This window comes from Lampetra planeri, chromosome 57 (genome assembly GCF_965212315.1).
Source record: "Lampetra planeri chromosome 57, kcLamPlan1.2.h2, whole genome shotgun sequence".
NCBI classification, from domain to species: domain Eukaryota; kingdom Metazoa; phylum Chordata; class Hyperoartia; order Petromyzontiformes; family Petromyzontidae; genus Lampetra; species Lampetra planeri.
In genome coordinates, this window is record NC_136163.1 from 7,076,216 (window position 1) to 7,100,578 (window position 24,363).

The 24,363-nt window shown below is 55.5% G+C and overlaps 2 protein-coding genes across 3 annotated transcripts; one reads left to right on the plus strand and one right to left on the minus strand.

Annotated features, from left to right (window-relative positions):
• Window positions 1-4,338: 4,338 nt before the first annotated feature.
• On the plus strand, window positions 4,339-15,084 carry LOC144735749 (procathepsin L-like). Of its 2 annotated transcripts, none has more exons than XM_078618248.1 (9): window positions 4,339-4,423; window positions 6,379-6,488; window positions 9,515-9,657; window positions 11,126-11,320; window positions 11,953-12,144; window positions 12,548-12,713; window positions 13,176-13,281; window positions 13,877-13,984; window positions 14,884-15,084. In XM_078618248.1, the coding sequence occupies exons 2-8, from the start codon at window positions 6,392-6,394 to the stop codon at window positions 13,974-13,976; spliced, it is 999 nt and encodes a 332-aa protein (XP_078474374.1). In that variant the 5' UTR covers window positions 4,339-4,423; window positions 6,379-6,391; the 3' UTR covers window positions 13,977-13,984; window positions 14,884-15,084. The 2 variants fall into 2 exon arrangements, with proteins under 2 accessions (XP_078474374.1, XP_078474375.1); XM_078618249.1 differs by having other exon boundaries at window positions 13,877-13,972.
• A 689-nt stretch (window positions 15,085-15,773) lies between these two features.
• Window positions 15,774-24,263, minus strand: RSPH3 (radial spoke head 3). The gene is made up of 8 exons (XM_078618342.1): window positions 23,276-24,263; window positions 21,378-21,465; window positions 19,858-19,999; window positions 19,309-19,454; window positions 17,511-17,714; window positions 17,222-17,384; window positions 16,591-16,677; window positions 15,774-16,084 (listed from the first exon to the last, which is right to left on the minus strand). Exons 1-8 carry the CDS (start codon window positions 23,371-23,373, stop codon window positions 16,017-16,019), a joined length of 996 nt encoding a protein of 331 aa, XP_078474468.1. The 5' UTR covers window positions 23,374-24,263; the 3' UTR covers window positions 15,774-16,016.
• Window positions 24,264-24,363: the final 100 nt, after the last annotated feature.

Here is a 24,363-nt window from a genome sequence, read left to right on the forward strand (position 1 = left end):
GGCGGCAGCGGCGGCAGCGGCGGCAGCGGCGGCAGCGGCGGCAGCGGCGGCAGCGGCGGCAGCGGCGGCAGCGGCGGCAGCGGCGGCAGCGGCGGCAGCGGCGGCAGCGGCGGCAGCGGCGGCAGCGGCGGCAGCGGCGGCAGCGGCGGCAGCGGCGGCAGCGGCGGCAGCGGCGGCAGCGGCGGCAGCGGCGGCAGCGGCGGCAGCGGCGGCAGCGGCGGCAGCGGCGGCAGCGGCGGCAGATTGTTCAACGTGATCACGCAACACAAAGCCCATCTTGCTCACGTGCTCACTCGATGCCTCCTGTCAGATCGTTCATTGTGCATCGTCTGTTGTGATCTGGAACTTTGCAAGGGGATGGAGTGGGGGGGGGGGTGATCACGAGGCTACCGGTCTACTGGGCTGCGAGGTGTGTGTGTGTACGTATGTTGAACTTCTTTCGCACCGTACGTAGCCAACCGGGCTAGTCGGAGGTGCGTGGGAAGGACAACACAAACTGAACACCAAAACGCAGTTTTAATAGAAATTAGTTATCAACCTAGAAGTGGGAGTACAGCAAGCAGGTTTGAGAATACGTACGATGCAAACAGACCGTGGCTGAGAGAAATAATCAATGGCCCGGCATCCTGAAGCAGGAACTCTCCTTGTGGGTTCTCAAAAGCGTTCTAGACTTTTGTGCACAACTTGTGGCGAGACACGTGATCGGTGTACCTGTCGAGTGATCCATCGCTGCGCCTCGTCATGCCGATGATTTACCCAGAGTAATGTCTTTGCAATGACTAACCGAAGTCGTAGAATTCTCAATATAGTGGAGCTTAACCAATTTAAGTGCAGATACCAACATTTTAAATTACGGGCTTGCGTGTGTGTGTGTGGGTGTGTGTGTGTGGGTGTGTGTGGGTGTGTGTGTGTGTGGGTGTGTGTGTGTGTGGGTGGGGAGCGGTAGTGTAGCGGTTAGCGCGCTGCGCTATGAACCTGGCGACCCGGGTTCGATTCCCGCTCACGGCTAACACCAGTGACGATTATCTGAACCGGTCCTGGGCCTCCCCTAGGTCGACTCAGCCTTAAATGAGTACCTGGTGCGGTGTGTAAACATCGCCACTGGGGAGACAAAGACGGTCGGGCGTGGTGCTGGCCACCCACCCCCTCGTGTACCGTTCCGGCCTTCATAGGTGCTCGCTAACAGCACTTGCCCCTACAGTCTGTTAAGGCTATACGGGGGATCTTTGTGTGTGTGTGTGTGTGGATGTGTGTGTGTGTGTGCGTGTGCGTGTGTGTGTGCGTGTGTGTGCGTGCGTGTGCGTGTATGTGTGTGTGCGTGTGTGTGTAGTGTGTGCGTGTGTGTGTGTGGGTGTGTGTGTGTAGTGTGTGCGTGTGTGTGTGTGTAGTGTGTGCGTGTGTGTGTGCGTGTGTGTGTGCGTGTGTGCACTCATTGGCGACTGCGTTGCGGTCAGCGCACTGCGCTATGAACCCGGCCCCGAGGGCGATTCCGACTCATGGCCAACACCGGTGACGATTATTTGAACCGGTCCTGGGCCTCCCCTAGGTCGACTGGGCCTCAAATGAGTACCTGGTGCGGTGTATAGTAAATATCGCCACTGGGGAGACAAAGGCGGTCGAGCGTGGTGTTGGCCACCTCCCCCCTGGTGTGCCTTGCCGGCCTTCATAGGTGCTGCTCCCCAAAACAGGTGTTTTGGGTTAGATTGTGTAAATATAAAAATGTGTTGTTAAACCCGCCACCACCCGACACAGCCAATGAGTCAGGTTTGTCACGTCAACAGAACGTGTCAATTCGTCACCAGTACAGCAACACCGGTGGTTTGTTGGAGAGCAAAGCCACAACATTTACTATCTGAGTACGACGTTTCGCCAGTAATTACGACTCGTTTCATCAGGCAACAGCCAGAATTGTGTAGAAATCCTCCCGATTCGTTCCTTACATAGCGGGAGAGATGAGATGACGTCACTTGCGCGAAGTGCTGCTCGCTAACGGCACTTGCCCCAACAGTCTATGAAGGCTACACGGGGATCTTTGTTTGTGTTGTTGGTAGTCATTGGTGACCAGGCTGGCACCAACCCACCACGCTGGAGAAGCCCTCTTTATTGAAGCCCTCTTTATTGAAGCCCTCTTTATTGAAGCCCTCTTTATTGAACCCCTCTTTATTGAACCCCTCTTTATTGAAGCCCTCTTTATTGAACCAGGGATTCAAACTCGGATCTCAGCGGTGACTGATCGGCGGATCTGATCCACGAGGCCTGAGCCACAACCTGGCCACCGGCAAATGGAACGTGGCCGATTGACAGCTCTCGTGAGCGCCAGTTAGCCCCGGTGAATAATTGTCGTCGTCTTAGCTTCATTAAAAAAAAAACCTCAACACCATGCATGGGACCTGCAGTAAAAAAACATAAAAAAGAGAGAGAGATCTGCAAGTCATGGACCGCTCGCGTTTGCCCTTCCGGGCGCTGCTGCCGGCGATCTTGGTCCCCGTGACCCCGAGGTGGAAGTGGTTCCTTGACGGGGAGGCTGCGGCTCGAGTTCGAGACGAAAAGCGCATTTCCAAACCGACGCGGGCACGCAAACATCTCCCGCATGTGAGACCAACTGAGAGATGTTAACCCATAATATCGGGATTTTTGTGGGTTAGTTCACTACACGATCTCACCCAAAAAAAACTTATATTATGGATGATATTGGTCGCGAAAGCCAACGTGTTAAACTCAGAGATTATTGTTGTTGTCCGTGCGGTGCTTTGAAGCCCTTTGTTGGGTCAGCTGCACCTTATAAAATAACTTAAACAATAACAACAATAACAACAACACAACAATGAGAGGTGGCTTCGTAATGGCTGCATCAACGAGACGGAGCCAGCAACGGCCAAGAACCCTGGCTTCAAATCTGTGTCTCAAGCCCCTCCGTGATTAAACCTCAACTAGTGGCAAGCACGTGCGCACATAACGACGACGCGCGTGGCCTGTTTAAAACAAAAAAGCGACGTTTTGGGCAATGGCCCTTCTTAGCTTCGCGCAGAGGCCTCTCCTCTCGAGTGTTCTATGACGACCACCTGTGCACCGCTCCTGCCAGGCGCGAGACGAGGCCGGGCGCGGGGTCGACCACCTCGCTGGCGGCCTCGGGCCCGATCGCCAGGCATGGCTGCAACGCAATGCACACAAAACGAGATCATACTTTATTTTGTTCCGCTTGGCTCCGTTCCAGCTCCGTTCCGGCTCCGTTCCGTTCCGTTTTTGGCTCTGCACGACTTTTTTTGGGACTGCACTCCCCGCTCTCGACATTCGAACTTATTTTTTTAAGTTTAGGATCGCCACGCATGAGACGAGCGCCCCTCTACCCGGGGGGCCGTGATCCAACGCCCCCCCCCCTTCCCCCCGACTGTGGAGAGGCGACTTGTTGAGGCAACCTGAGAAGAAGTTCTGTGATGTCATCATCGGGGACCATTCTTTGGCACAAGCGTGGCGCTCTGCTGACCCTCTCTGTCGCCGCGACACCGACAACACTCACCCAGGTAGATCATTTGAGGCTGAGTCTACCTAGGGGGAGGCCCAGGACCGGTTCAGATATTTGTCACTTTTATTGGCCGTGGCCGGGAATATAACTCTGGATGCCAGGGTTCGTAGTGCAGCGTAGCGCTAACCACTGCACCACCGCTCACCCACATACAGGGACATACTCACATACCTGGGCACGAACACGCGCGTACCTATGCTGTACACACACACACGCCTGTGCACACACACACACCTGTGCACACACACACGCCTGTGCACACACACACACGCCTGTGCACACACACACACCTGTGCACACACACACACCTGTGCACCCACACACCTGTGCACACACACACGCCTGTGCACACACACACACACCTGTGCACACACACACACGCCTGTGCACACACACACGCCTGTGCACACACACACACCTGTGCACACACACGCCTGTGCACACACACACGCCTGTGCACACACACACGCCTGTGCACACACACACACCTGTGCACACACACACACGCCTGTGCACAAATGTGCTGACACTTGTGCAACCACCTCTCCCACCTCCATAGCCGTAAACAGGCGTTTGGGGCAAGCGGCGTTCGCGCGCACCCATGAACGCAGACACACACACGTGGTCACACACACACGTGGTCTCACACACGCGTTGCATCTATAAACGCACATCTGTACACTAATATGCTGACAGTCACACACACACACACCTATAAACACAACCTATAAACACACACGTGCTGACACGCGCCCAGGTGCAGTCTTGTGACTGCAGGCGACCCGCCAGCTCTGTGTGTGTATATAAGGCCCCAGTCCCCACTCAGTCCCAGGTACGACAGGGTGCGGGACTCACCAGGAACTCACCTGTTCTTCAGAAGCCTTCTCTACTCCACGACAGGTAAGGATGGGTCCTCACTTGATTTGCTTTTCAGTCAGCTGAGGATCCTCTTCACGATTTACAACGGCGTCCACCGTGCATTCGATCCGCCGTGTTCCCAACGGGGTTCACGGCGCAACCGTCGAGGAGATGATCCGACGCAGGCGGCAGCTCTGAGCGTCTCGTCTCGTCGTGATGGGTCGCGGCAAATAAGCGGGCGGCGAGTTTGAATGTGGGCGGTGGAGGGGGACCGTGAGGACGATGCACGGGAGGGGATGTTGGGCGAATCTGTGATGCGTGAATTCGTTGTCAAGGCAGAGTTGTGATGAATAAGAATGCGGTTTCACCCTGTCTGGCAATAACACAGGAGGTGATAAGAGGTCCAAACAGCAAATAAGATGTGACTATTGCAAGGAATCAAGTCCGCATTAGCCACACGTCCTTGTGCTAAAACGTGCAAACAAAGTTGCTCTGATAATTAATAAATGCATTGTCTTTGAAGTTAATAGAAGCACAATCGACGAGAGCAAATTATGATGATGAATGGATAGATGGGGAATGAGTGATAGCCATGGAGAGAGGTGTTGAAGAGGACGAGGGAACGGTGGTGGTGGTTGTAAGGGGGGAGATGAAGGGGTCGTGGGGTGAGCGAGATGGTGCGGAGCGGGAACTCGTGAGCGAAGATGACTACTGAACGTAAAATGGTGCTGCTATTAAAGCTATTACAACAACTATAAACTATTTGTTTTATTTGACTAGGTAAAGGCCCACTGAGCTATGTAGATATCTTCCAGAAGCTCTCGCACATGATAGCTCAATGCGGTATCACCACGGGGACATTCATCGCAGCCGCCACACGCTCTGGACGGGACTCGCAGAAACTGAAAATCGGAGCAATTTGACCAGAGGGGGTTCCCCAAAACCTGGAGACCTCAACCAGAGCAAGATTCAACTCGTTTCAAAATACTGAGTCGAGCTAGGGGAGACAAAGGCGGCCGGGCGTGGTGCTGCCCACCTCCGCCCCGGTGTGCCACAGTGCCGGCCTTCACAGGGGCTGCTCCTCGCTAACAGCGCTTGCCCCAACAGTCTGTTAAGGCCGCTGCCTTGCGTGGAGCGGTGGTGCAGCGGTTAGCGCGCTGCGCTTAGGAACCCGGCAGCTCATCCCGGCTTCAGACCCGAATAATAAAACAGCAACAGCACCCCCCCCCCCCCACAACTTAAAATGGAGGTCAAACGAGCTGCGTGGACATCACAGCAGCAAGTTGGTTCTGCTGTGCAGGGTGTCCGATAAGTCGGGGTTCATTTGGCAAGAACCACAGCTCTGTGCTGTTGGCTCGCGGTCTGGATGCAGTCTGCTAAAGTCAACAGCGACCTCACTCCGATCTGGACTCGTCCTTCCTTACTACTCGGAGACATCTTGGGCCTGCATAAACAAACACGAAAGACGACTTTGTTATTTCCCCCCTAAGATTCCAGTCTTGTGGGCCACCCTGTCGAGTGGCACTGATTTCATCCCTCGGAACGCGTGGGTTTGGCTTCACTCACGCGGGGAACCTCAGGGCCACTGAGATAAAACTTGTTGACTGATGCTACTGGTGGTGATGATGCTCGCGATAATGAGGTCGCTGTCTCTGATGATGCTTCTCGTGATACTGTTGGCTGCTGATGATTATTGATTACTGATGGCGATGTGTTGTTTATTATGATGGATTAATGATTGTAACGGGTCAGTTATAAATGATTTATGGCGGTGGACTGGTGATGGTGGAGTGCTGATGGTGGAGTGGTGATGGTGGAGTGATGATGATGGTGGTGGTGGTGATGATGGAGTAGTGATGGTGGTGATGGTGGAGTAGTGATGGTGGAGTGATGGTGGAGTGATGGTGGGTGGTGGAGTGATGGTGGAGTGGTGATGGTGGAGTGATGGTGGAGTGATGATGCTGACGCTGATGCCACTGGCGGTGATGGCGCGGTAGAGTCAACTCCAGGATGCTGCTTCGTGTCACGGCACTCGCCGCGCTGTTGGCGCTCACTCAGTCGCTCAGCGTGGAGCAGCTCGAGTGGGAGTCGTGGAAGACTCACCACGGTGACGCTCACCACCTCGCTCACCACTCACCACCTCGCTCACCACTCACCACTCACCACCTCGCCACCTCACTCACCACTCACCACCTCGCTCACCACTCACCACCTCGCTCACCACTCACCACCCCGCTCACCACTCACCACCTCGCTCACCACTCACCACCTCGATCACCACTCACCACTCACCACCTCGCTCACCACTCACCACCTCGCTCACCACTCACCACCTCGCTCACCACTCACCACCTCGATCACCACTCACCACATCACTCACCACTCACCACCTCGCTCACCACTCACCACCTCGCTCACCACTCACCACCTCGCTCACCACCTCGCTCACCACTCACCACCTCGCTCACCACTCACCACTCACCACCTCGCCACCTCACTCACCACTCACCACCTCGCTCACCACTCACCACCTCGCTCACCACTCACCACCTCGATCACCACTCACCACCTCGCTCACCACTCACCACCTCGCTCACCACCTCGCTCACCACTCACCACCTCATTCACCACCTCGCTCACCACTCACCACCTCGCTCACCACTCACCACCTCGCTCTCCACCTCGCTCACCACTCACCACCTCGCTCACCACTCACCACTCACCACCTCGCTCACCACTCACCACCTCGCTCACCACTCACCACCTCGCTCACCACTCACCACCTCGCCACCTCGCTCACCACTCACCACCTCGCTCACCACTCACCACCTCGATCACCACTCACCACCTCGCTCACCACTCACCACCTCGCTCACCACCTCGCTCACCACTCACCACCTCATTCACCACCTCGCTCACCACTCACCACCTCGCTTACCACTCACCACCTCGCTCACCACCTCGCTCACCACTCACCACCTCGCTCACCACTCACCACCTCGCTCACCACTCACCACCTCGCTCACCACTCACCACCTCGCTCACCACTCACCACTCACCACCTCGCTCACCACTCACCACCTCGCTCACCACCTCGCTCACCACTCACCACCTCGCTCACCACTCACCACCTCGCTCACCACTCACCACCTCGCTCACCACCCACCACTCACCACCTCGCTCACCACTCACCACCTTGCTCACCACTCACCACCTCGCTCACCACTCACCACCTCGCTCAGACTCACCACTCACCACCTCGCTCACCACCTCGCTCACCACTCACCACCTCACTCACCACCTCACTCACCACTCACCACCTCGCTCACCACCCACCACTCACCACCTCGCTCACCACTCACCACCTCGCTCACCACCCACCACTCACCACCTCGCTCACCACTCACCACCTCGCTCACCACTCACCACTCACCACCTCGCTCACCACTCACCACCTCGCTCAGACTCACCACGGTACCCCTCACCACCTCGCTCACCACTCACCACTCACCACCTCGCTCACACCACCCAGCTCACACTCACCACCCAGCACTCGTTTGACCCCTGTCTGCCTATGCAACTAGGAGTTGTGTTTAGATGTTCAAACGCCAAATAGATGATACCTTTTGCAAGGCATCAAATCTGCATTAGCCACACACGTTACTTGTGGCAAAACATACAAATTAGCATGATCTGATCATGTTATACGAATTGTCTTTGAAACTGACACCAGAGACAGCAGCTTTCTTTATGGCCAAGTCTCACCGCCAGTGTTAGACCAGAGAACAGCACAAGGCGAACAGGACAAAGACTGCTCGTAACATTAACACTGACCCTAACCACTGACCCTAACACTGACCCTAACCACTGACCCTAACCACTGACCCTAACCACTGACCCTAACCACTGACCCTAACACTGACCCTAACACTGACCCTAACCACTGACCCTAACCACTGACCCTAACCACTGACCCTAACACTGACCCTAACCACTGACCCTAACACTGACCCTAACACTGACCCTAACCACTGACCCTAACCACTGACCCTAACCACTGACCCTAACACTGACCCTAACCACTGACCCTAACACTGACCCTAACACTGACCCTAACCACTGACCCTAACACTGACCCTAACCACTGACCCTAACACTGACCCTAACACTGACCCTAACACTCACCCTAACCACTGACCCTAATACTGACCCTAACACTGACCCTAACCACTGACCCTAACACTGACCCTAACCACTGACCCTAACACTGACCCTAACACTGACCCTAACACTGACCCTAACACTGACCCTAACACTGACCCTAACCACTGACCCTAACACTGACCCTAACCACTGACCCTAACACTGACCCTAACACTGACCCTAACACTGACCCTAACACTGACCCTAACACTGACCCTAACACTGACCCTAACCACTGACCCTAACACTGACCCTAACACTGACCCTAACACTGACCCTAACACTGACCCTAACACTGACCCTAACCACTGACCCTAACACTGACCCTAACCACTGACCCTAACACTGACCCTAACACTGACCCTAACACTGACCCTAACCACTGACCCTAACACTGACCCTAACACTGACCCTAACACTGACCCTAACACTGACCCTAATACTGACCCTAACACTGACCCTAACACTGACCCTAACACTGACCCTAATACTCACCCTAACACTGACCCTAACACTGACCCTAACACTGACCCTAATACTCACCCTAACACTGACCCTAACACTGACCCTAACACTGACCCTAACACTGACCCTAATACTGACCATAATACTGACTCTAACACTGACCCTAACACTGACCCTAACACTGACCCTAACACTGACTCTAACACTGACCCTAACACTGACTCTAACACTGACCCTAACACTGACCCTAACACTGACCCTAACACTGACCCTAACACTGACTCTAACACTGACCCTAACCACTGACCCTAACACCGACCCCAACAACACTCGGACCCGCTCACAGTGACCCCAGCACCCGACCCCCCTGGTACCCGCGCTGACCCTCTGACCCTCACCCCCTTGCACCCCGCCCCCACCTCCACCTCGGACCGTGACCCCCCCCCCCCCCCCCGCTGCTGGCAGGCAAGAGCTATGAGAGCGAGCAGGTGGAGTCTCTCCGCCAGCAGGTCTTCCAGTCCAACCTGCGCCTCGTCCTGCAGAGCAACCTCCTGGCCGACCAGGGCAAGGTGTCATACCGCCTGGAGACCAACAAGTTCGCCGATCTGGTGCGCTGTGCTGCTGCTGTGTCTGGTGGTGATTGTGTTTGTTGTTGTGAGCCTCCAACTACGGGGTAAAGGCATCCTCCAATTCCCTCCACTCCTCCTATGGGTCTCTGTGTGGTGAGTCTATGGGTCTCTGTGTGGTGAGTCTATGGGTCTCTGTGTGGTGAGTCTATGGGTCTCTGTGTGGTGAGTCTATGGGTCTCTGTGTGGTGAGTCTATGGGTCTCTGTGTGGTGAGTCTATGGGTCTCTGTGTGATGCGTCTATGGGTCTCTGTGTGAGTCTGTGGGTCTCTGTGTGAGTCTATGGGTCTCTGTGTGGTGAGTCTATGGGTCTCTGTGTGATGCGTCTATGGGTCTCTGTGTGAGTCTGTGGGTCTCTGTGTGGTGAGTCTATGGGTCTCTGTGTGAGTCTATGGCTCTCTGTGTGAGTCTGTGGGTCTCTGTGTGAGTCTATGGGTCTCTGTGTGGTGAGTCTATGGGTCTCTGTGTGGTGAGTCTATGGGTCTCTGTGTGAGTCTATGGCTCTCTGTGTGAGTCTGTGGGTCTTTGTGTGAGTCTATGGGTCTCTGTGTGGTGAGTCTATGGGTCTCTGTGTGATGCGTCTATGGGTCTCTGTGTGAGTCTGTGGGTCTCTGTGTGGTGAGTCTATGGGTCTCTGTATGGTGAGTCTATGGGTCTCTGTGTGGTGAGTCTGTGGGTCTCTGTGTGATGCGTCTATGGGTCTCTGTGTGAGTCTATGGCTCTCTGTGTGAGTCTATGGGTCTCTGTGTGGTGAGTCTGTGGGTCTCTGTGTGATGCGTCTATGGGTCTCTGTGTGAGTCTGTGGGTCTCTGTGTGGTGAGTCTATGAGACGATGAGACCTATGACTAAGTTGGCTTCGAATGTGCGGGGGGGGGACAGAAAACAAACGAAAACACTAAAAAGCTGCCTGAAATAAATGAGCGTGTCAATGGAGATGATTTACAAGTTCATCGGCTCCCAGTGGCTGCAGGATGCGTGTCGAGGCACGGCGTTGGTCGTGCTCGAGGTGGCGTGGCCCACGGCGCCGTCGTCTGGGCCACAATTTCCAGACATTTACCCGAAAGTTCCCGGATTGATCCGGGCAGACAAAGAAACGATGATGGGGAACTCCTCGCCGGTTGGGATGCGGTGTTGACTCGGGATCTGCGATGGGTCCCTCCCTCCCCCCTGCCTCCTTCACCCTCCCTCCCCCCTACCTCCCCCTACCTCCTCCCTCCCTGCCTCCCCCCTCACTCCTCCCTCCCTCCTCCCTCCCCACCTCACTCACCTACCCCCTCCCTCCCACCTCCCTCCCTCACCCCCTTAACCCACCATTCCTCACTCACCCCCTCACTCACCTCCCTCCCTCCCCCCTCCCTCCCTCACCCCCTCCCTCACCTCCCTCCCCCCTCCATTCCCCCCTCCCTCCATTCCCCCCCTCCCCCCGCGCCACCTCTGTCCGCCCACCCAGACGGGCCGTGAGTTCCGTGACCTCGTGGTGGGCCACTGCCTCCTGAACCGCACGCGCCGCGAGCCGCGCGCCCCCTCCACCTTCCTGGCCGCGCGGGACGCCGTGGCGCCGGCCAGCGTGGACTGGAGGGACAGCGGCTACGTGACCGGGGTCAAGGACCAGGGCCAGTGCGGCTCCTGCTGGGCCTTCAGCGCCGTGAGTGGACAGCGCCGGTCGCCCTGAGTCCGCACCGCGTGTCTACTCGCGTGTCTCTCCACCTTGTGTCTCCACCTTGTCTCTCCATCTTGTCTCTCCACGTGTGTCTCCACCTTGTCTCTCCACCTTGTGTCTCCACCTTGTCTCTACCCGCGTCTCTCCTCGTGTCTTTCCACGTGTCTCTCCACGTGTCTCTCCCCGTGTGTCTCCGTGTCTCCACCTGTGTCTCCACCTTGTCTCTCCACATGTGTCTCCACCGGTGTCTATCCACCTTGTCTCTCCTCGTGTCTCTCCTCGTGTCTCTCCACGTGTGTCTCCCCGTGTCTCTGCACCTGTGTCTCCACTTTGTCTCTCTCGGTGTGTCTCCCCGTTTCTCTCCACGTGTCTCTCCACGTGTGTCTCCCCGTGTGTCTCTACGTGTCTCTCCACGTGTCTCTCCACGTGTCTCTCCACGTGTGTCTCCCCGTGTGCCTCCACGTGTCTCTCCACGTGTGTCTCCCCGTGTGCCTCCACCTACAGCGGCTCGTCTGAGATGAGCGGCACAGGCGCGAGTCGTGGGGGTGGCCCCGGGCTGCGCGACCGCCGTGAGAGCCTCGTGTCCGTGTGCTGCCCCCCCCCCCCCCCCGGGACAGACGGGCTCGCTGGAGGGGCAGCACTTCGCCGCGACGGGGAAGCTGGTGTCGCTGAGCGAGCAGCAGCTGGTGGACTGCTCGGGCAGCTTCGGCAACAACGGCTGCGAAGGAGGCCTCATGGACAACGCCTTCCAGTACATCATCGCCAACAAGGGCATCGACACGGAGGAGTGCTACCCCTACACCGCCATGGTGCGTGCGTGTTGGCACCGTAGGGGGCACGGGTGGTGCATCGGGCAGCGGTCGTCTCGGTCGGTCGACCCGTGGCACCTGCTGGGTCTCCCCCGTGACCTCCTGCCGGCGGGCGTTCTGACAACTTCACGTGGCCTCACCGTGCACCTAGCCTGGCACGAGCGCCGTGGTGTCGTCACCGCCACTCAGTGGCGAATGGCGGTGGTTGTACGCGTGCGAGTGTCCGTCGGTGTGTGCGTGTCGAGGACTCCCCAGATCTTCATCCTGACGTCCAGAGGGCCTCGTCCTGACGACATTTGACCTGGTTTTGAATCCACTGCTATTCCCCTCGATGATTGATGTCGCCGCCGCTGCTGCCGCCGTGACGATTGGTGCCGTGCGGTCCGGCGTGCCTCCGACGCAGGACGGAGTCTGCAAGTTCAAGCCGGGCTGCATCGGGGCGACGTGCACGGGCTTCGTGGACATCCCCTCGGGCGACGAGGCCAAGCTGAAGCAGGCCGTGGCGTCTGTGGGTCCCGTCTCCGTGGGCATCGACGCCAGCAATCCCTCCTTCCAGCTGTACGCCTCCGGTGAGCAGCGCGCCGGGTCCGTGCCGTGGTTTTGATGAACCGAGTGGACGTTGCCGATGCCCGGGTACCGGCGGCGTCAAGATCGGCCTCTGTGGAGGAGGAGGAGGCTCGTGAAGGACGCTGCTGCTGCTGATGGGCAGTTGGCGGTGCGAGTCGCCCTCACAACAATCACAACGGAGGGCGGCAGTGCGATGCTCACAACAACGAGCGGAGCGCCGGGTGGCTAAAACACAGCGAGTTGGCACAGTAGTGGGGGTGACACGATGACTGGCTGGCGTGGTCCTGGCCCCACACCACTTGCGTGACGTTGTGGCCTTAATAGATGGCAAATAACAACACTTACCCCAGCGCTACGCAGGTTACACGGAGGATATCTGGATTATTCTTGAATGTGTGTGTACACCTGTGTGTGTGTGTACACCGTGTGTGTGTGTGTCTACCCCTCCCCACCCACCTGCCCAGGCGTCTACGACGAGCCGATGTGCAGCAGCCAGCAGCTGGACCACGGAGTGCTCGCCGTGGGCTACGGCACCCAGGACAGCGCCGACTTCTGGCTCGTCAAGAACAGGCGAGGGCCCCGCGTCTCGTCCGTCTCCACGTTTCCCCCTCCGCACGCCCCCCCGATGTGCCCTCTCCACACGCTGTCCCGCATTTCCCCCGTGGCTCTCTTATACCCAATCGTCACGCCCTCCCCTCTATACACAGGGTGCTTAAAAAAATGCTAACACTTATATGGGACTATCGCTGTAACATGATAACAAGTGGATGTTGATAGCTTCAAAAAGTCAGTCTCCACTTGTTCGCCATCGTTGTCAACGCGTGCCTGGAATCTTCTCCAGGTGGTCTCCAGAGCCCAGAGGAGGCAGCACTTGTGTTCATGGTATTGTCGCACACTCTGAGAAGTGTTCACATCTTTTTGAAGCACCCCCCTGTGTTTCCCCGTGAAACAGAACTGATTCAAATGGTGCCGCTGCGTTGACAGTGGTGCTCAAGCACAATTGACAATAAACAACCTCCCAAGACATCCGCTCATGAAAACGAAACGCTCAAACAGTTGCCATTCGAAGGTGGAGTGTTATTGGCGAAAGTGTTCAATCATTATTTATCCCGCTGTTAACCCCCCTTCGACCTGTCTCCCCGTGTCCCTCCGTCCCCGCGAGCAGCTGGGGCGCGGACTGGGGCAGCAAGGGCTACATCCTGATGAGCCGCAACAAGAACAACCAGTGCGGCATCGCCACCGCCGCCAGCTACCCCTTGGTGTAAGCGGCGAGGTGAGGCGGAGACGCACGCTCCGTAGCCACGGAGAGTGGGGAGGCCTGTTGGTCGTTGCGCCTCTGGGTCTGCCCCTTGACCTCGTCCTGCTAGCAGCGAGCCGTGCGCACTTCACGTGACAGCCTCAAAGTGCACCTAGCCTGGCACGAGCGCCGTGGCGACGTCACCACCACTTAGTGGCGGTGTGGGGTCTGTGTGGTGCAGCTGCCAAAAAAGTGGGGAGCGGTAGTGTAGCGGTCAGCGCGCTGCGCTACGAACCCGGCGACCCGAGTTCGATTCCCGCTCATGACCAACATCGGTGACGAATATATGACGAGTATATGACCTGGTCCTGGGCCTCCCCGAGGTCGACTCAACCTTAAATGAGTACCTGGTGCGGTGTGCAAACATCGCCACCGGGGAGACAAAGGCAGCCGGGCGTGGCACTGGCCACCCACCCCCACGTGTGCCGTTCCGGCCTTCATAGGTGCTCGCTAACAGCACTTGCCCCAACAGTCGGTCAAGGCTATATGGGGAGTTTTTGTCTTTGGAGCATCTATCAGTCATCTTGGTCAGGCAATCCATGGCACCGGAGTCAGTTCCGACACATCACGTGGCGTCGGAGTGCACCTGACCTGGCACAGGCGGCATGGTGACATCACTGGCGCTTAGTGGCGAATGGTGGCAAGTGTATTGGAATGGATTGTTTTGACACTGGGAAGACAAAGACGGCCAGGCGATATGCCGACCACACCGCCTACTTTTGTGCCATGCTGGCCTTCATAGGTGCTCGCTAACAGTACTTGCTCCAACAGCATGCAAGGCTAAATGGGGATCTTGGTGTGTGTGTGTGTGTTCGGCAATATAGACACAAATGTATGTTGAGTATAAAAAAGCGCATGTCATTATTTTGTTTCAGATGAACCCAGCCAACAAATGCCTCCTGATCGGACACATCCAGAAGATTACACCAACACCTACACACATGTAACCCTCAATGAACATTCCATCACCATCAAGTCACCCCTATCTCCAACCTTTGAAAAGACCTATATACCCTTACGTGCTACCGAAGTGAATTGCTTTCCCCTGTAATGTGAAATAAAAAAATTCAAACAGATGAACTGTGCAGCCATGTGCGTTACTCCGAGCTCGTCAAGGCACACACACATTCACGCTGAAGGCCTCGATGTAATCTTCTACACCGAGCAAACACCCAGCACTTGCTGTTCATCTTGAGTGAGGAATGGACTGTGCCCAACCTCATCGCACGTCAGGCTAAGTAGGCTTTGAGCCTGGTTGGTGCTTGGGACGGGTGACCACCAGGGCTTGCCAGGTGTTGGAGGCGTGGGGCTGCGATATGGCCAGGAGTTGGTGGTGTTCTTCAGGGTGGGGACTAAAGCCTTGGGACATCGATGATGATGATGATGACGGACCAAGAGTATTTCACTTCAACGGGAACGTGTATAAATATAACGTAGTCTAACCATGTCATCATCAGCTGTGGACGAAGGCCTCTCCATGCCACCACCACCACCTCTCACGAAACTTGCATTTCAATAATCAGTCGAGCACTTTCGCACGAACTGATGTCATCGCTGCATCTCCTTCAGTGTATGGGCCCTCTCAGACGCGTTCTGTTTCTTGGCTGGCACGCTAACCAGGTCACCCTTCGCTTGCTTTGTTCAGACAGACTTTTCAACAACCCTCCAACATTCAAGTACATTCACATCAACGCAATGATATCCATTGCAGGTATATTTACCAAAAAGAAATGTATTTGATTCACATTCAGGAATGAAGCAAAAATTCCAGTTTGACAATTACATTTATTGTTATGCTCACTCATTGGCAATATAGCACAACAGCATTACACTCTTTAAAACATCGCCTTCTTTTTGCAATACCACACGAATGGGAAGCTCTGGATTCGAAGCCAGGAACTCGGTGGCTTTGACGCGGCCATTAGGATTCCTCTGAAACCACCCGAACCACTGAGAGTGGGGAAGATGTTTTGGGTTGGCGTCACTTCAGATGACATCCCAGGTGTCCTTAGCTCTCAGAAGGCTCTCCTCCTCCGTAGCTCCTCTCTCTACGAGCTGCCACGTCCCGGATGATCGCTGCGAAGAACGAGAACAACCCAGGCTTGTGAGCTCTTCCGAAAATGTGTGGAAGTCTCTCCTGACTCTCACCTCAAGAGGGCGTGCTGCCATCGCGGGCTTCAACATCCCCTACCCTCTATGCACTGAGATCCACAGACTGAATAAGTACCAACTTGGTCCTGACAAACGCAGCAAACTGAGAGAATGTACATGTGTATGTAGGGTGTACAGGTGTATATGTTTAACGCACGTAACTTGTGGATATACCGTGTGTATAAGTACCGAATGTGTATGTATATATACGTGTGTATGCCTGCGTGTATGTGGGTTCACGTGGTGTATCGGCCAGTCATCTCAAGTCAGTCAACCCATGGCACCTGGGTCGGTCCTGTGACCTTCTGCCAGCGGGCGCTTGACACTTCAAGTCACTGCCGCTTAGTGGCAAATGGCGATTATTGTGTTGTTGTTGTGTGCACTTTGTTTGTAGATTTGTATTGATGTATTGTAGGTGTTTGGCTGCTCACAGTCCAGGAGAGCTCGGGCCTCCAGTGCTTTATGGAGCTCTGCCTCCACGGCGTTCATCAGCCAGGGCATGAACGCATTCTCCACATCTAGGGACACACGGGGAAACGTGGGGTCATCACACAGGGCAGTACAAAGAGCCCCGTATAACCTGTAGCAGTCCGTTGGGGCAAGCCCTGTTCGCGAGTAGCATCTATGAGGGCACTCGAGGGGGTGGGTGGCCAGCACCACGCCCGGCCGCCTTTATCTCCCGAGTGGCGATGCCTACACACCGCACCAGGTACTCATTTGAGGCCTAGTTGACCTATGGGAGGTCCAGGACCGGTTTCAGATAATCGTCACCGGTGTCGACCGTGAGCGGGAATCGAACCCGGGTCGCCACGCCACAGGGCGGTACAACGACAGACGGATGGATGTATGGGGAGGCACAAGGGAACGCACACGAGGGAGACGTGTGGACGGAGGCACCGCAACAGAATGAATTGCGACTGCCAAACCCGCTGCTAAAGTGGCGGCGCCACCTCTCCTCACGGCGCACGGGGGGAGGGAAGGGGGGGGGGGTTAATTGATTGGGCGGTGCTGCCACGACGGTCGGACGCGCGGCGTCGCGCTCCCCCGCGGTCATCCGCGCACCCCTCTCGACGGGATCGTAGAAGTATCCCGTGTCGCGCAGCGTGCTGAACACGGCCGGGATGAGGTCGCCCAGATAGCGCTTGGCGAACGCCCGCGCCGCCACCTTGTCCGCCACCTCCTTCTCCTGCGCCACCACCTCCTGCTGCTGCCGCCGCCGGCGATCCTGCAAGGGGCGGCCGGGGGGGGGGGGGTTTGGGTGACAGAGCTGTGGGTTAGAGTTCTCCCGTATGGGTGCCAGGCTGCAGTTGATCACTCTGGCCGGGCGGCAAGGGGCGCGAGGCCGCGTCACCTTCTCGGCGCGCAGCCTCCGGTCCTGCTCGTGGAGCCGCTGGGCCTCGGCGCGCTCGGCGTTGCGCAGCTCCAGGAAGGCGCGCTGCTGGGCACGCAGCGACGCCAGCTCCTCCTCCTCCATCACCTCCAGCAGCGACTGCTCCACCGTCTTGCCCACGAGCACCTCCACCAGGGGCCGTACCTCCACCTCAAAGTCAAACAGCTACGGTGCGCGGAAATCAGCCATACGTACAAACATATATATATAAACATGTATAAATAAATATAATACAGGGTGCTTCAAACAAATGTTAACACTTCTGAGAATTTGCAAACAGCACCACAAGAAATGTGCCTCCGGGCTCTGGAGACCACCGGGAGAATATTCCAGGTGTGCGTTGACAACGATGGCGAACGAGTGGAGACGCTTTGCCTTTCTGAAGCTATTAACATACATTTGTTATCACATTACAGTCTATTATCCGTTCTATTTTTCCAACAAAACGATAGTCCCATATAAGTGTTAACATTTTTTTTTAAGCACCCTGTATAACCGTACACACAGGATGCTAAATTATTAAGCGGTGCACCTCATTCGCATATCTGTCCTTCCACACAGGGGTGCAACTATGGCGGAGTGGGGAGGCTTTGTGGCAGCAGCGACACGCACAGGGGCCCAGTCGGCCGCTAGGGGCCCCCAAATCAAACAGGGAAACAAGTAATTAAATGTAAATAAATATTAAATAAACTTTTATAACAAGAATAATATATATATAGTTGTAGCCTACAAATTATTGTCTACGAGTTAAAAACATCCGCAGCTATTTCAGTTAAAAGTGAGTCGGAAGAAAGGGAGAGGGCCCACGGTGGTATCTTGCATAGCCCCCCCTCCCCCCCTGGGCCTGCCCCGTGACCTCCTCCTGCCAGCAGCGGCGAGCCGTCCGCACTTCGCGTGACGGCCTCCAAGTGCACCTAGCCTGGCACGAACTACCGTCGCGACGTCACGTCCACCTAACGGCGAATGCTTGGTTGTTGTGGCAAATGCACGTATATCGAGGTGTCAGTGTGGTGTCAAATGCGGAAGTATTTTTTTACACATCTCAAGTCAGCAACACGGCCTTGCTGGGAGTGCATCATTTCAGCAGCACTGGACTAGTTTTGACACACGGTGTATCACCAGCAGAGGAGCCATTGATTGCTTAAACGCAAATTGTGGTGAACCACGAGATATCTGCAGACAAGGACGCTTGCTGCCAGACATATATATATTGGGTGGAGTGGTGATACAGTGGTTGGTGCGATGCGTTGTGAAGCTGCCTAACACGTAGTAGTAGGGTTTTCGCCACCAATATCCATAAGAGGTTTTATTTTCGTTAGATCGCGTAAATATAAATGTGTCGTTAAACCCTTCACTGCCAGACACAGCCAATTAGTAAGGTTTGACACTTAATAAAACGTGCCAATTAGGCAGTAGTTCAGCACACTGGTGTATTGGAGGGTAAACCCACAACATTTACAATTTGAGTACGATGTTTCGCCGGTAGTTACAACTAGTCTCATCAGGCGACAACCTATACGTCGTTCTCACGGCCAACACCAGTGACGATTATCTGAACCGCTCGGTCCTGGGCCTTCCCTAGGTCGACTCAGCCTTAAATGAGTACCTGGTACGGTGTGTAAACATCGCCACTGGGGAGGGGAGACAAAGACGGCCGGGCATGATGCAGACCACCCGCCCCCTCGTGTGCCGTGCAAGCCTTGCCCCAACAGTCTGTGAAAGGCTGTGTGTGCGTGTGAGTGGGCGTAAGTCGGCGTGCCTCGCCCGGCAGGATCTGCGTGGTGGCGTCGCGCCCGCTCTTAGCGGGGATGAAGAGAGGGCTAGCGGGGCGGTCGAGGAAGGCGTCCGTCTGACAGCCCCAGTCGCGCTCCTGCACACGGCCACTCAGCTCCTCCAGGTACAACTCTGCGTGCGAACGCAAAACACATACACGGTGCGTACACACGTCAATTTCCACCCGGGTGGGCAGTCCGGTGTGGCTCAGGCGCCAGGTTGTTTATCCGCTGCGTCCACGGTGCGGAGAATAAGGGCGCATGCGATGACCGCATCGTGAGCCCCCCCCCCCACTGCCCGTGGCCCTGCTTGGCCCCCGAGCCACATTCAGATTGTCAGAGCGCAGCGAGGCGCAGCGGAGCGTCGCAGTTTGGTTCCGGCTCGGCTTGGTAGGTAAATGGACAGCGGAAAAACACACCCGTGCCGCGAGGTGCCCCCCCGCGCTGGCCCTGCTCGTGCTGTGTCAGCGGAGAAGGGGGTCAAGAGGCTGCGAGAGAGAGAGACAACGCGCCCTCCCACCCCCCATCGTGCCCACCGGTCTGTACGTCGACGTGCTTGCGGCCCTCCACGGGCTCGGGGGAGAAGGGGCGCAGCGCGGCCTTGGCTCTCTTGCGCGCGAGGGCGCGCCGCCGCGACTCCTGCTGCCTCTGCAGCTCCACGGGGTCTGGCCCTGCCGACTGGATTCACAGGCAAAGACGAAGATCAACTCCCACCTTGTAGCCTTAACAGGCTGTTGGGGCAAACGCCGCTGGCGAGTAGCGCCGATGAAGGCAGGCGCGGCGCACGAGGGGGTAGGTGGCCAGAACCACGGCCGGCCGCCTTTGTCTCCCCAGTAGATTGTTTTTAAACACCGCACCAGGCTGAGTCGACCTAGGGGAGGCCTAGGACCGGTTAAGATAATATTCACTGGTGTCAGCCGTGAGCGGAAATCGAACTCGGGTCACCACGTTCGGAGCGCAGCGCGCTAATCACTGAGCCATCCACTAGTTTACCCAGGAGAGCCTCGCTGAGTCTATTAGACTATGCCAAGTTTGTCGCAGTCGGGGTCGCGATGTTACTGTGAAAACTCCCAATTGAGTCATTTGCAATTCATTTTTCAGCATTGGGATGTTTTGACAAATGAACGTATTGGCGGTACACCGGTGGTGCACGGCATAAAAATAAATCAAATTTCTTGTAATAATTATTTATTTTCCCGCGATTAGCAACCCCGGTCAGAAAATCTTGCGGGGTGATGGTGGTGCATCAACATCGGTTCTCGATGTTGATGATGATGTCGAAGCGGTCGTAAGACGGAACGTTTATACGAGCGGCTGCTCACGAAGAAGCTTCACAGTCTGTTGCCGTATAGCAGCACCCAGCCTGGTGACCATTGGCTTGCTCTGTGTTCCCAAGGCAGATTTGACTCACGCCATAGACTTGTTCGGACGGTTCCTCGATTCAATTCCAGAATAATTTCTTGGCGGACGGTGGTTTCAAAAGATGATGCCTCAAGTCACACGTTCGAATGGGAAAGCAGCTGCTGAATCGAAGTGCAACTTCTGATGGAGAAGTCTGCGGCTCACTCAAGGGGCAACAGCGACATAGTCAGACTGTTTGATGAAGACCGGCGTGTTGTTATGCTTCACCAGTGTACCACCAATACGTCCAAATACAGTACCAGTTACATTGTGTTTTGTTTAGCTATGGGAGGCATGCGGTTGATGGCAGTAGTCTAGCGGTGGTTGCAATATTGATGATGATGCTGACGATGTTGCCGCTGATTTATGATGGAAACAATCAGGGGCCGGCAAACCAAAATAACAAGGAGAGGCATTTTCTTCGGATTCGGAATATTTAAAAAAACCCTCCATATTTCCAGAGCCGCCAATGCGGTGTGAATAACGTCACGGAGCAGCAGTCCTTAAAGAGCCACCGCATGTGGCTCCGGAGCCGCAGGTTGCAGACCCCCTGGTGATGATGATCAGCACGGCACTGTTGTCGGCACTTCCGCTCTCGGTGATTGGCAATGATGGCAATGTTGAATGTGAGTGCGGGTATCGTCGATGGCCTCACCGTGGGCTGCAAGTGCTGCGCGTACGTGTTCCCACGCACAACGCGCCGGTCGTACATGATGTTGCCAAAGCGATCCAAGCCATCGTCCCTGCAACGTCACCACCACCACCATCGTCGTCATCATCATCCTCTCCCCAACATGGGGCAAAACAAAACAATATCTTACATCGCATTGTTTTCTCAAAAGCCAAAAGTGTCTCCCAGTTCAAAGGAACGACGTATCATGTCCGGCACTGCCAAATGTCAACGTAGCGTCCGACGTTGACAGCGGCCGACATTCACCGCCAAGTAGCTGTCACCACGGCGCATGTGCCAGGCTAGGTGCGAAACTTAGTTCGACATACACACACGCAAGAGGTCACGGGAGGGAGCCGTGCGTTATGGGTCACTTGATACGACTGGCAGGTGCGCCGCCTGTGCTGTCCACTCTGCCACCTCGCTGAGAATTTCCTGTCCGGCGATGTTGGGACGGCGACCGCCAACTTGCCCAGCAGCTCTCGAATAATCCACCAAGACGGTGGCACTTGACCAGGAGCGTTCATTCACGAGCCTCCTCGTCCAGGGAGGCCAAACTTAACATCGCTGGTGCCGGTCACGGGTGACGGAATACAGAGATGGGGACTCACGGCTGGCATCAGTCAAGGATTTAGTCAAGGAGTGATGAGAGAGACTCACGGCTGGCATCAGTCAAGGAGTGGATATAGACTCACGTCTGCCTGTAGTGAAGCAGTGAAGTAGTGATGATAGAGACTCACGTCTGCCTGTAGTGAAGCAGTGATGATAGAGACTCACGTCTGCCTGTAGTGAAGCAGTGATGATAGAGACTCACGTCTGCCTGTAGTGAAACAGTGATGATAGAGACTCACGTCTGTCTGTAGTGAAACAGTGATGATAGAGACTCACGGCTGCCTGTAGTGAAGCAGTGATGATAGAGACTCACGTCTGCCTGTAGTGAAGCAGTGATGATAGAGACTCACGGCTGCCTGTAGTGAAGCAGTGATGAGACTCACGTCTGCCTGTAGTGAAGCAGTGATGATAGAGACTCACGGCTGCCTGTAGTGAAGCAGTGATGAGACTCACGTCTGCCTGTAGTGAAGCAGTGATGATAGAGACTCACGGCTGCCTGTAGTGAAGCAGTGATGATAGAGACTCACGGCTGCCTGTAGTGAAGCAGTGATGAGACTCACGTCTGCCTGTAGTGAAGTAGTGAAGCAGTGATGATAGAGACTCACGGCTGTCTGTAGTGAAGCAGTGATGAGACTCACGTCTGCCTGTAGTGAAGCAGTGATGATAGAGACTCACGGCTGCCTGTAGTGAAGCAGTGATGAGACTCACGTCTGCCTGTAGTGAAGTAGTGAAGCAGTGATGATAGAGACTCACGGCTGTCTGTAGTGAAGCAGTGATGATAGAGACTCACGGCTGCCTGTAGTGAAGCAGTGATGAGACTCACGTCTGCCTGTAGTGAAGCAGTGATGATAGAGACTCACGTCTGCCTGTAGTGAAGCAGTGATGATAGAGACTCACGTCTGCCTGTAGTGAAGCAGTGATGATAGAGACTCACGGCTGCCTGTAGTGAAGCAGTGATGAGACTCACGTCTGCCTGTAGTGAAGTAGTGAAGCAGTGATGATAGAGACTCACGGCTGTCTGTAGTGAAGCAGTGATGAGACTCACGTCTGCCTGTAGTGAAGCAGTGATGATAGAGACTCACGGCTGCCTGTAGTGAAGCAGTGATGAGACTCACGTCTGCCTGTAGTGAAGTAGTGAAGCAGTGATGATAGAGACTCACGGCTGTCTGTAGTGAAGCAGTGATGAGACTCACGTCTGCCTGTAGTGAAGCAGTGATGATAGAGACTCACGTCTGCCTGTAGTGAAGTAGTGAAGTAGTGATGAGACTCACGGCTGTCTGTAGGGGGCCCGCAGCGGCACGGGTCGCGGGCGGCTCGTGAAGGTGTAGTAGGCCTCGCTCTGGGGCTGCTGCGCTAAGAACGCCGCCATCTCCCTGCTGGGCGAGCGACTCGGAGCTCCACCAGAGACGACTCCCTCGGGAGGCGAACAGCGACGTGGACGTGAAGCGGAGCGACAGAGGAGATGAGAGAGGTGAGAGAGATGAGAGAGGTGAGAGAGGGGATGAGAGAGATGAAGGAGAGAGAGATGAGTGAGATGAGAGGTGAGATGAGTGAGAGACGGAGATGAGAGGGAGATGAGATGAGGGAGATATGAGAGAGATGACAAGAGAGATGAGAGAGGGGATGAGAGGTGAGTGAGAGATGTAGGAGAGAGCTTCTGGGGGTTGGATTCTTCAAAGAAGTTAAATTCTCAGTTGGGCCGCGGCCTTCCCGTCTCCATGGAGACCGACTGACGCACCGCTCCGCCGCAGGTAAATATAGCGCGCGCGCAAAACCGCGGGTTTATATTAAAGTTTACTAACTTGCACTACTAAATGCTGCCGCATACATATCTTCGTTCGTTTTGTTGTTGATTTTAAATGAATTATTTTTTAGTTTTCTCTCGGTTGTCCGGAACGGAGCCGCCTTCCCGCATATCGCTGCGCGCCGTCCCCGCAGTCTCAATCGGCCGGCGCTACTTTTGTGTACACAAGCCCCGTTGTTGCCAGGGGCGACGCGGGAACGTCAACAACAAAAACCGAAGCGGCGCGTTCGGTGGTTGCCCCGCGCTGATTCGCGCCCCCGCAGCAGATTCTAGATTTGAAGCTTTCGTGACTGCAAGGAATCATCTTCTTAGGTTTTTTCGGTAAAGTCACGTAGAAAGTAAAATAAAATAAAAACAAAAATCACGACGTTTCGGAGGCAACACAAGTCTCCGTCATCAGGTGGGACCGTCACAGCCAGATTAGCTGTATCAAGTGAGGCAATGATTCAAGATGTAATCCCTTAAAAGCGAGTTGAGGGGGGGAGGGAGAGGGAGGGGGGAGCTCATCAGACTATGGTAGCCAATGAAAGGAACGTATCGGGAGGGAGGGGGGGC